Below are 13,415 nucleotides of genomic sequence, written 5' to 3'. Positions count from 1 at the left end.
TAAGAATTGCATGTAAAATGCAGGACATATTTGCACTTTTCAGAGATTATATTCCCACCAATACCCTTCCAAAACTGAGAGGGAAATAGTGAGTTAAGAAAGGAAAGAATGGGAAATTTTCAAAAAGTATGTGACATTTGACAGGAAGGACAGAAGTAAGGATTGCGCTGCAGTTCCACCAATGACCACAAGGCGGCGGGTGACTGATCTTTGTTACTATGACAACAGCAGCAGCCTTTTTTTGTGTCTGGGGAAGGAGGGAAAGCATCTGTTTCTGTATGTCTTTTACTTCTACAGTCAGTGGTTCAGGCTCACTGATGCTCTACTCAAGCAACAGAGTGAAAGTAGGTGATGTGCCACTGACAAACACTGGAACTGGGGCTCTAAAGCGGACTCAGATTTTCTTAACAATCTGGAGAGTTTTTATTGGATTCACATGGGATATGAAAACGTAAGACTCATTATGAGACCGAACTTCGGACGAGACACATGGACACATTCCAGACACACACTATGGGTGTGACGCGGAGAGAGGGCGTGGCTGACTGATATAGGTGGAAAGCTGGGAGGGCAGCAGCGGGTGGAAATGGAGAAATGGGACGCTTTTTGGACTCCGCCTTTTCTCGAGCCGCTCCGGGTTACCTTGTTGCCACTTTTCCTGACGAGGGTGGTGAGTTCGGACACCACCAGGTCCACACATTTCAGGCTGGGCTCTTTCAGTTTGCGGATCTGTTTTTTCACTATAGTCTCAAAGGCCAGATCAGGGGTGAACAACCCCGTTCTGAGGGGGTCAGGGTGATGCCAGTGGGCAGCGGGGAGAAGAAGTGTTGAGTTAACAAAAGGAAAGAAAGAAAAGAAGAAGGGGAGGAATAAAAAGAGAGGAAACTTTTAGTTGATTAATCATTGCTGATCTATGAACAGATACAAACTAGGTCCAAAAGGGGGAGCCGCAGGTTTTCACATCCATGAATTATGTGTTTTTTTTGCACCACAATAAACAGAGCCTAGAAAGTATTGTGTTTACTCAACGTCCAATGTATCTAGTTTAAAATACTGCCATTTGACACACCAAGTCCAATGCTAATACACAGTATAAATATTGGTAATTGTATTAAATATTCAAACAAGTGATGTATTTTTCAATGTATTTTTGGAAGTAAAAAAATAATCGAATTGGTTCTGTTAAAGTCACAAAGTAAAAGAAGTAGCAACACATCTTTTTTTTTCATATCGGAAAACATGCATTAATAAATTGGTCACAATAAGATCTATTATATGTATAAATATAATAAATAGGGTGAATTTTCTTTTCACACTGACTTTAATAGTTCTTCTACATCTGTATTCTTCATTCACTGTGGAGTAAACGCAGCAATTCGATTCCCAACTCGAGTACCCTTCCCGATTCTGCCCCTTTATCTCTCTGCAACTTCGCTTCTTGTCAGCTCTGATCCCTCCTATCATAATAACAGGGAAAATGCAAGGTGCTTAGGATGTTGCAGGACCCCTGGCTCATCCCTTTTAGACCGCAGATGACCAGAGAGTGACATTCTCTGCTCACCTCCTTGTCACAAGACCATCACAACACCCCAACACACGACAGCAGAGCCAGCCCACACGGCAGCCGGGGGGTCGAGGGGGTCACACCACCACACACTCTGTTTGTCTCAGGTGTAGTGTGACCCCCTCATATGGAGCCCCACTGTGGCCAGGCTGGGGTACTGCAGTACCTTGTTGGTGCACTGCCTGACTGTGTTGATGAGCTCTTGAATAACCAGATCGATACATTTCAGACAGGGCTCTTTCAGCTTAATGATCTGCTTTTTCACGATGGCTTCAAACGCCAGATCTGGAGTGAACAGCCCAGTTCTGAGAATGCACAGGACAGACAGACAGCAGGACGTAAGAAGACAAGAGACGAACAGTGAGGAGAAACACAACAACAACAAGTGTGGCAAAAAATAACTCAAAGACAGATATTTGTGATAATGACATTAAAATAGAAGTGAAAGCGTGTGAAACTAGGATACTTGAAGGTGAAGTGGAGGAGGATAAACTTTAGCTCACAAAGACTAAAACAAAAAATAAAGTGAGATTGAAAAAAATAAATGGACAGAAGAGCGTAGCTCGCTGTGGGGAAAAAGCAGTCAATTAGACATTTCAGAGATTAGGTTTCCCGTAAAATCAACTTTTTGTAGGCACAATCTTGTAGTACAAGCAACTAAATTATGCACAAAAAACAACGGTAGAACAAAAGATGGGAAGAAGAAACAATGTTCTCAAAATCTTGTTGAAAAATGAGCACAAAAATTTGGAGGTGCAAAAATATACGTCTGCAATTGATTTTGCATGTATAAAATCAGCATTTTGTTATTGTATTCTGCGCACATCTAGTAATACAGATTTACACAAATTTGAAGTTTAGTTCCTTAAATCAACTCTCATAATGTGGAGCCTGTAGTGGTTCTTGATTTCAAAATAATAAAATAGCTGTTTGATCAGGGGCCCGTTCTTCGTACGTCGCTTATTACATCCGAGATCAAATGACACATCCAAGATGACATCATCGTGCTAATCCTGATCCGGCTAATTGGGTTCTTCGAACACACCTGTTGTGTATGATTAGTATCGCAGGATTGAGTTCTCTGAGATAATTGCGCGTTCATGTGTTGGCTTAAAAGGGGATATGTATCGATACTCGAAACCATGATCAGCAGTGCAGCGATTGGCTGGTGGCAAGACGACAATGTAATGACGTCATATAATTTAAAATGACACCCGACGAAAAGCTTGACAAATTTCTGGACTTTTATAAGGAAACAGCCAAGCAAACAAAACTACATAAATGTTATAATAGATACATGAAACATATAATAGATACATGTTTTTATTTTATTAGAATTTTTATCCTGATTCCTAATTATTTAGATTCGCAATTTATAATAGTTGTGCAGTCTTTACATTTTTAATTCAATGTAGAAATTATCTATTCATTTCATTTTATATTTGGAAAGATTTGTTACGTGACAGCATTAATGAAAGTTTCTTAAGGGTCAATATCATGTTATCTGCATCTCCTGCGCTCCATCAAGCCCCACCCATAATATCATCATCACTCAAAATAATGCACGACTCTATTATACTCTATATAGCATGTGTGTACGACTCTAATTCAATTATGAAGAAATAATTTATGACAAGTAAATATTTCAGTGAGTAAAACTGGCTGTGTCTATAGTAGGCTGTTATGGACTACACAGCATTTTTATATTATTTTTAATTAATGATTATTATTTTAAATTATTGTCCCTGGGTCAGTACGATACTCTTGTAATAAAGTAGCGGTGGTAGCAGGCATATTTTGAGTATCATCTCTGGTTGAAAAGAAGCGATCTAATCCTGTTTACATGAAATAAGCCTGCTCCCAAGCAGGTTTACGCTAACGGACCTGTTGCTATGACAGCAGCTCCGGGATGAGCTTCGAAGAACCAAATGATCCAAGATCACGCCAAATCGTCAACATTCAAATCCAGCTAACTGAGTTAGCGACTTACGAAGAACAGGCCCCAGATGTACTTCCATGTATAAATAAATATATTTTCTATATAATGAGATATATTTTCCAGAGTGTAAGTCCTACACAAGATTTTGTCTTCTTCATCTGACATACCTGTATATTCCCACATGTCTTATATAATGCACTTATCCTCAAGCAAAAAAAAAAAAAAACATGGATTTGAATTTGTGTCAAATGTGAAGGGCAGATGTGAGCTCATCTGCCCTTCACATTTGACACAAATTCAAATCCATGTTTTTTTTTTTTTTTTTTGCTTGAGGATAAGTGCGTTATATAAGACATGTGGGAATATACAGGTATGTTTCATGTATCTATTATAACATTTATGTAGTTTTGTTTGCTTGGCTGTTTCCTTATAAAAGTCCAGAAATTTGTCAAGCTTTTCGTCGGGTGTCATTTTAAATTATATGACGTCATTACATTGTCGTCTTGCCACCAGCCAATCGCTCCTATGCACCGTCAGTTTCAGTTTTTACTTTAAATACATTTATTCAGGCTTGCCTTTAATAGTATGTAATATTATTTATAATGAATGCCATTATAATAAAAAAAAATTATATATTATATATTATATATATATATATATATATTATATATATATATATATATATATATATATATATATATTTTTTTTTTTTTTTTTTTTTTTTTTTTTGTTCTGTTAACAGTTACATTTATAAGATTTCAGTAAGGGAATCTAAAATAATTGTATATAATTTTAAAATGTTTGTAAACTATCCAATGTATTTTATATTTATAAAAAAAGACTTCTAAAAGACTGCATTATCTCTATAATGCAATTTTGACCTGATGCAACTTCCAATCAAGTATGACTTATTTTCCAGAAAATATGGTATTGCGAAAACGGTGGTGACATGCAGAAAATATTTTAAAACGCCTCTATTACTGATATATACATCTACTAACAGATGCAATATGTACAATTTTGCTTATATTTACCACAAGACAGATAATAAGAAAAACTGTGAGCAGTAAAGCAATTCTGGTAGCTGTGTTGTGAAAGCATGACCTTACTATAAAGGGAGAGAGAGAGAGAGAGAGAGAGAGAAAGAGTGAGATATTAGTGAGTGAACAGAGGACATGAGAAGTGCTGTGGCTTTCGTGCCGTCACATGGCCTGCAGGCTTGACAATCGCTTGCGGCCAACGGGACACCACTTGCCTGACACCATGGACGTTCTTAATGGCGTGACTGATTTCTCGCCGGAGCTCCTTCTCGTCAAACACAATCTGAAAGAGGAAGAGAGACTTCATAACAGGGACCTGCCACTGCACCTGTGTGGCATTCCGGGTGTCCCGGAAACTTGTTGGGACATGTTATCTAAAGATCAAAGTAGAACTTCCAGACTTTCAGACCATTTCATCAGCTCAAAAGCAGACAAAACAGTGTTGAGACCAAGCATTTACCTTGACCAGCTCGAAGGGGAAGCGCTCATGGAAAATTCGGTTAATCCTGGCACCTCCGGACAGCTCTGCAGTGTCCACCTGGTCTCCGGACCCCTCGATGCGCTTCTCAAAGTCCACTCCAAACTGCTGGACCATCCTGAAAGAGGTCCTCAGAGCTATAAACATCTGTCTACAGTTTAGAGCCCAGAAACTGGTCGAGTTCGAGACGCTAGAGCTGTCGTAAACACTCACTGCAGAAGGGCCTTGGTTTTTCGCGTAGGGTCATCCGGGCGGAAGTTCTTATACTCTTCCACCTCTTTTTCCAGAGAGAGAAGCTGAGACTGGAGTTTGCTGCGCAGGCCGGGTAGCGTGTCCCGGATGTGGTTGGTTAATTGCTAAAAATAAAAGATGAAAATGACAAATCTTTTCTAAAACCATAACCATATTTTGGGTAAAAGTGATTTGGTCCTCACCTGGTTGAGGGTCTTCTGTAGGTGCGGTGTTCCCATTCGTTCAGCCATGTGTCTGTAACTGGGGTGGGACAGGAAAAACTTCCTTTCGGCTGCCAGTGCAGCACGAATGTCCTTCCTGCCATCTATGTCTTTCTGACTACGATTCACTACACCAATATAACCTGGGACAGGGAAAACGGCAATAAATGGCGTGCGCCAGGGCCGGACGACTTGACAATAAATACAGTGCAATGATAGAAATGTGTCAACTGAAATTTTGCAATATTGTTTACACTGCGACTGATATATGCACTAGTATGAGTGGATATGAATGCTTCATGTTATTTACATGTGAGGAAAACAAAGAAACAGGAAGGGATGTAAAAACACAGGACAGGACATGTCCAAAACAAGTCAGGACAAGAAGAAAGAACTTTTATCGTAAGTCAACAAACATATATGGGAAGCTACTTCTCCGGCTAGAAAATAGTTATTATTATATTAAATATTATATTTTGTTGTAATTTATTTGCATTTAAAATTACATAATGTGATGCAATCCTGTTCAAAAGCTTGGTCAGTCAGTATTATATATTTATTTTATTATTTTTTATTTCATTATTACAGAAAGGAATATTTTTATTCAGCAAGGATGCATTAAATTGATCATTGGTTATAAAATATTTCTATTTCAGATTAATGCTGTTCTTTTGAACTTGCTATTCATCAAAGCTATGATTTCTGAAGGATCATGAGACACTGAAGACTGGAGTAATGGCGCTGAAAATTAAGCTTTGTATCAAAGGAAGTTATAATATTTTAAAATATAAGGAAATCGAAAACAGTTATTTTAAATTGTAATGTGTCACAATTTTACTGTATTTTTGATCCTTAGTCAGCATAAGAGACTTTTTTTTTTCTTTTTACAAAACAAGAAAGTCTTATCGACCCCAAACTTTTGAATAGCATTGTACAGTATGGTTACTGTGACATAAAATGACTCATAAATAATAAGAAGTTGCTGCTGTCACATGCTTGTGTCAAGTAGAAACTGCCCACCTCTGCGCAGTGGTAAGAGTTTATTTTCCAGGATATCCCGTGCGTCTGTACCCTCATCCATTAGATCCAGTTTAGTAATCACACCGATGGTACGCAGTCCTGTTGAAACAAACAAAAACACATTAACAACATCATCAGGGTTTGTATTCAATCAGGGCTCCATTTATTATTACTGGACCAAAATTCTGTGATTCACTAAGAAACTCCTTTATTGACTCATAAAACTGACCTCACTATGGTTTGCTATTGAAGATGTTTCCAGGTTTTCCATGACTTATGTGAACTCAATATACATCCTTTTGTTATTTTATCCGTGTGTAACCCTTCCAGCAATCCTCACCTTGAGGGTCCACTTCCTTCGCCACCTTGAGAGCGTCTGAGTTGGCTAGGTCAGTGTTGGCCGGGGTGACCGCCAGGATCAGGCAGCTTTCTCTAGTGATGAACTGCAGAATCATGTCTCGAATCTGGTGCTCGATGTCTGGCGGCTGGTCGCCCACCGCAACCTTAGTCATACCGGGCAAATCGATGAGAGTCAGATTCAGGACTGTCGAACAGAGAGAGAGGCGAGTGAGATTTTAACAATGGCTGCCGAGTGTGGACTGAGGAAAGCTGTGGTCTTAGGGAGTCTGGTGCTGTATTACCATGTGGAGAGTAAACCCTCAGGTTGATGGGAATAGGAGAGATGCCCTTATTGGAGCCAGTGATCCTGTCGGTCTCGGCTTCAATTTCTTGCCGGACTTCATCAAAGTCCACAAACTTTCTCCCTTTGCAGTGCAAGAATTCCGCATATTCTACAAAGAGAGCGAAGGAGTGTGTGGTTTAGAGCGATGACATTTCAGCATCAAGGAAAAAAAAAAAATACATGAACCATACAGTAATATTATCACCTAAAGGCTAAACCATAGCACTTTCATGAAGAAAGAGAGATAGCATTACACAAGTTCTTATAATTAACTAATTATAACGATCGCTTCATTAATAAATAATTAATTCCATACTTGAATTAAGATAAATGTAACCTGAAAACGCTGTTTTAGATGCCAAAATAGCATTACTGATTTTCTTTTAGCTAAATTTTAGTAGTAATATAACTAAAACTGAAATTCATAAAATTATATTATATTGACATAAAAAAAAAAAATTGCAAAAAAAAAAAAACACCATAAAATGACTATTTTAATTCAAATTAAAATAGGAAATAGAAAATGCATATAAAAAATATTCTAAATATTAATAAAAAATATAATAGCATTTCAGTGAGACCAAAATAACACTATTCAATATACATTAATACAAAAGGTCAAAAACTGACGTAAACCGAGGGCCATGGGTCAAATGCAAATGCATTATGTAACTACACACACACACACATATATATACATACACACACACACACATATATACATATATATATATATATATATATATATATATATGTATATGTATATGTGTGTATGTATATATATATATATATATATATATATATATATATATATATATATATATATATATATATATATATGTATATGTGTGTATGTGTGTGTATATATATATATATATATATATATATGTATATATATATACACATATATATATACATATATATATACACATACACACATATACATATATATATACATACACACATATACATATATATATATATATATATATATATATATATATATTAAACTTTTACACTTTTAATTAACTTACACTTTAAAAAAAAAAAAATCTAAGATTTTAAATTAAGGCATGCTTCAATTAATGTGTTTTTTTTCCCTTTTCCTATTTTCCCTCCTCTGCATTAACAGAACCAAACTTCATTTTGTTCTACTATTAATTCAGAATGGAATAAAAACGGTTTTTCAATTCCCAATGACGTGAATGATCCACAGATAATGTGCAGACACAAGCAGACAACATCAGTTCAGCTTTGTTATGTTCATCTTTATGGTCAATTGCGCTCATTTGGAAGATAATACGTTCGGTAATGTCTTTCTGTCTGAATTAATTCTCCATCTGCACTTCCCTGTTCTCGCTACAGTACAGCGCCTCATGCTGTAAACAATAGAGATGATAATTGCTTTAAAGTGGCTGAGTGATGTTAATGTTAGAAGGGAAATTTTCAGAGGGGAAGCAGAATAAGATGGCATTATAATAGCTGAAGTGTCATTTTTGTAACACTAGTAAGAGGAATTGCACAGAATTTGATATAATTTGAATGAATAAATGGTTTAAACTCTATTGTGTAGCACTTCATAAAAAAAAAAGAATGGAATTAATTTAATTTAATTTAAATAAAGCTCTACTGCGTAGTGCTTTCTGTCAAAAATAAATAAACAAAATTAAAAAATAAACCCTGGCTGAAGAAAAAATTAAAAAAAGACAAAACATTACAAAAGGGATCTATTATTGCTTAAACGGCAATAAGTCATTAAATGAAAGTTAAAACTACACAAAACAATTCTATACATACATTATGCAATTCTACACATATATTATTTCAAAGGGGCCCTTGATATGTCACTTGATATGACACATTTTTTCGTGTCACACCTCTTTAGCTCCAGCATAGTCATAGGGCATTGTGCATGAATACATATGAAAGCATGTGGTTTCAACCTTCCGCATACATACACAAAAATACCTGAGAAGGCTTTGTTTGGTTGTGCTGCGCTCATCAACACTCACCAGCTTTGTTGTTTACTAGCTGCAGAATGAGAGGCCTGCGGGTGACGATTCCGGAGCCTCGGGGAAGGAAATCCCTAGAAAAAGAGAGAGAAAGAGAAAGTGAATATGGGTGGAGGAGAGACAAACACTCTTGAGTCGTTCATAGCAACCAAGCTCAATTTTCAGGGGGGACAAGACCAAGATCAAATTATTCATGAGTAAGGGAGCGAATGTTTAGGGGCAACCTCTTTGCATTCATATCAGAACACACTCACACACACACACAAACACACGCACACAATCCAAGATGCTATTTGGCCCCTTGTAGCAATGAATTTTAAAACATGGTAGCATCTTCTGAAGGCCTGATTCCTAAGAGGCTGCGGCGCCTTTGCAAATGAATGACTACGGCCGTATCTCACAGCCAAATCAGGGTGCATTTAATAACACTGTGGCACATTATAAACACCCTCGGAGATCAAACTGTGAGCTGACAGCAGGGCAATTTCAGTCCTTATACTCCAACATATTTGCAGATCTAATAAGCAGCATGGAGGCAATGAAGGTACATTTTTAATAATATCATTGAAAATGAGGCAGACTTTCAATCAAAAAGGTTCTCTTGCCAAGTATGTGAACACAGACACAAATACACGGCCAAAACATTGTGAACACACGGCCCACTGTACATGAGTAATGCTCTTGACTCCGGTACTCAAGGGGGCGATAGATAGAGCTACCTTCAAATATCTATGCTATATGTTATTATTTAGTTAGCTAGCTATAAACATAAAATAGTAGTGTTATTATATAGTGCATTAAAATGACCAAACACATTTTAAGTGTATTTGAGTTGACATTTTTCAAATTAATTTAATAAAAAAATTTAATTAAATGAATCATTTTTTAACTTATCGGTATCAGACCAATGAACGTGTGTAAGGCCAATGTCTATGGGAACACAGTTCATGCACGGAGCTCACTTCTAATGAGCTGATTATCAGAATAAAGCGTGTTAACAAAGAGACATTCAAAATATGCAGAGCCGGTGGGCGCAATGATTGGAATTGAGAACCACTGATTATACTATGGAGCGGCAGTACTTATCACACATTTTACATGATTATATGTTTGTTAATGGTACTGAGGATCTGCAAATAATTCGCCAATGTCCTCAGTCATCTCTCTTTACACCGTGTCTAACATAACTCGGATGCAACGATTGTCGTGTTGCGGCGCGCCGCATCAACTAAAGACTGTCTACACTCGACGCGACAAAGCCACCGTTGAAAATCATCTGAAATGTGTGTAAGCACGTCATAAATAGAACACGGCAGCAGTTTACAGTAAGGGATTTGTGGTGTCATGCCGCACGGCATCCAGTGTAGACAGCATAACTGATTATATATACCATCCCGCTCGCATCTGGTGTAGACACAGTGTTATTAATCGTTAGTTGTTTTCTTTTATAAGGATTCATGCTTTGGGCGCCATACCCCCATTTTTTTCAGTACCACCTCGGCTGATGATCCAAGCGAGCTGTACCATTACCAAAATGTTTGGCCAGAGTTTGGCCAGAGAGAATCTTCACTACCTGCGTCACTGAACTTGCTACACGAGACACTACATTTAAATCAGCGCAGCCAGCTAAGGATTGAATGCAACTTTTTTTTACGAATGCAATTGTTTTAAAAACACGTTGCATGTGACCGGCCCTTATTCATGACATGACCAGCATTTGTTTTCCATGCACACCGTGCAGACACGATTACTCCAGATAGTGTTTATATTATCCACACAATGGAAGTCAGTAGTTAACAATACTATTTGGTTACTAATATTCTTTAAAATATATTCTTAGAGAGAAAAAAGTTTGGAAAACATAGGGTGGCAAAGGGATGGACAATTTCTGGTAAATTTCCAAATATCCCTGGAATATCCCCCAAAATCCAGAAGATTTACTGGAAATTTTCCATCTTTTTGCAACCCTAGAAAAAATATGTGAGAGTATATGATGACAAGACTTCTATTTTCGGATGAACTAACCATTTACCACATTCCTTAGATAATGGCAGCTGTGTCTTCGTAACAAAAACTTCATGCAAAAAGGAATGGGATTTTACCTTCAATAAACTGTCATCAACCATGACAACAGTCATCCAGAAATATAAAACAGTCCATAGACAACATTGTTTCAACTATGAACATTTGCATTCATTTACTTGTGTCCGGTATGTTTCAGACTTTGGGAGAGTTTAAAAACGCATGATGAAACACCAATGATGTGTCTTTTTCCCCATGGGAAGCTTTGATGGCATCCCACGTGCTGTGGGTGGGTTGAAAGCGTGTCTGCACGTTCAAGAGGAGTCTAATCATAGTCTGTCTTAATGAGTAAGCCTTCCTCTCCAGGAGATCCTGCTCTACATCTGGTCCTGATCAAAGCTTGTGCAGTCAGCTATGAATCCAGCCACCCTTTCCCAGAAATCACCGGCCCACCTAATGCACAATGCAGCAGAGCCTGAGGAGATAGACAGACCATCCTTTAAACACACACACACACACACTGCTACACAACAAAAGAAGGCCCATACACAAAGAGATGCTCAGCTCTGTGTGTTCAATCTGAATGGTTCGATTCACAGTAAATGAACCAAGCCGTTCTTAATCACTTGAACACTGTGTCAGAAACTCTAATGCATGTTAAAACTATGCTTAAAGCCATCAAAATACAAATGGAAAAGTAAGCCAGAGCTTTAATGTGTGTCCTATGAAGATGGCACCGTCTGGCTGCATGAAGCACATTGATGTATGACAACAGCCAACGCCTGGAGGGGGAGAAGGGCGAATGAAAACAGGCCACACAGAGCCGTGTGCAGTCTTCACACTCTCTTACACCCACTCAAAGCCCAACACCTACACATACACACACTCATTTATACGGAAAATGATGTCCGGTAAATACGTATTCATTTGACCGCTCCATTTGACTACTGTTTAAATCATTATTCAGTAATAGGAAAATTTGTTATATATTATTTTTACCCATCACATGATCCTACAGAAACCATTCTAATATGCTGGTTTGCTGTGCAAGAAGCATTTATTTTTGGTATCAATATACAGTTGAACGTCCAGTTTAACAGTGGAAAGACATTTTTGTGGAAACCGTAAACACCATTTTTTTTTCATATATGACGAAGCTTAATTATCCAAAATTTTGCATATTATTTAATCTTATTATATTTTTGTTTATAGCTGCTGTTTTTGTACTCAATATATTCTTTTATTTTATTCTCTCCACATATAAATTGCATTGTAAGATGCAATACTTGGCATTCTTTAATACTCGGCAATACTCGGCATACTTTACTTGGAAAAAAACCTTGTTCTGTTTCGCTTGCCGCATGAATCTTTTCATTAATAAGAGACACAGAATAAATATAAATGGTGATGGCTGTTTAGTATATATAACTAATATCATCAATAAATGGTATCTTTAACTATAAATCCAATCTGTTCATCTTTAGAAAATCTAAATAAATGAAGGAAAAAAAGATGGCTTGTAAATACACACATGCGCAGTGGACTGAAGTGCTTTGCTAATAAGACCATATATCCACACTGCAGGAATCAACACGCTGCGAGCGCTTCAGAAGACTCATGGCTTCCTTTCTCACTTCTCTCCAGTGCAAACAGGCAGGTGGGCTGCTGTCCATTATTCATGGCCTTTAAATGATAGAGGAGGCTGAGCAGATTGTGTATCATTTCATCCATTATGCATGCAAAACTGCAGAGCGGCGCAGAGAGAGTGGAAAGAGAGCGGGAGAGACAGACTTCTGCTACTCCCAGTGTGAGTCTCACTCCACCAGCGGGAGAGGCGGACTAATCGCCTGCTCTCATTAGCCAAAATACGGAGTTCACTCATTAAATACAATGGAGCAGACAGAAAACTGTATTTCGCTTGTTTATTTAAAAAAAAAAAAAAAGACACATAACCTATTGAGAATGTGTCATATTCGGCTCAAAATCAATAGGAAAGGTGTTTTTTTTTTAATTATGAAGATGTTTAAAGGTGTTGCAATCATTTTTTGCAACACCAGCTATGAAATGCCCTGCCACTTGATGGATATCACTGAAATGAATGTGCTGAGTAATCACATCTGTCTTTTGTGACAGCAAGGGTTAGGTTGGGTGTTAGCCAATCAGAAAATTATCTGTTAAGGGAGTGAAAAAGTATTGAAAACTATTA

At 37.5% G+C, this 13,415-nt stretch overlaps 1 protein-coding gene across 9 annotated transcripts in view; it reads right to left on the bottom strand.

Moving 5' to 3' along the window:
• The window catches only part of dnm2a (dynamin 2a), a 41,948-nt gene that overhangs the window by 20,362 nt on the left and 8,171 nt on the right, over positions 1–13,415 (bottom strand). For 7 of the 9 annotated variants that reach the window (XM_026240087.1, XM_026240083.1, XM_026240085.1 and 4 more), the window contains exons 2-10: positions 9,188–9,261; positions 7,135–7,284; positions 6,834–7,037; positions 6,494–6,592; positions 5,456–5,616; positions 5,235–5,377; positions 5,004–5,139; positions 4,759–4,826; positions 1,731–1,869 (exon numbers count right to left, since the gene is read on the bottom strand). In XM_026240087.1, the coding sequence (XP_026095872.1) occupies positions 1,731–1,869; positions 4,759–4,826; positions 5,004–5,139; positions 5,235–5,377; positions 5,456–5,616; positions 6,494–6,592; positions 6,834–7,037; positions 7,135–7,284; positions 9,188–9,261 (1,174 nt within the window). Of the gene's footprint in view, positions 1–642; positions 782–1,730; positions 1,870–4,758; positions 4,827–5,003; positions 5,140–5,234; positions 5,378–5,455; positions 5,617–6,493; positions 6,593–6,833; positions 7,038–7,134; positions 7,285–9,187; positions 9,262–13,415 lie in introns of all 9 variants that reach the window. The other 2 variants (XM_026240091.1, XM_026240092.1) reach the window with 1 other exon arrangement.

Source organism: Carassius auratus, linkage group LG28B, assembly GCF_003368295.1.
Source record: "Carassius auratus strain Wakin linkage group LG28B, ASM336829v1, whole genome shotgun sequence".
Lineage (NCBI taxonomy): Eukaryota > Metazoa > Chordata > Actinopteri > Cypriniformes > Cyprinidae > Carassius > Carassius auratus.
The sequence above is the reverse complement of the archived record's forward strand: the minus strand, read 5'-3'. Positions and strand labels throughout refer to the sequence as shown.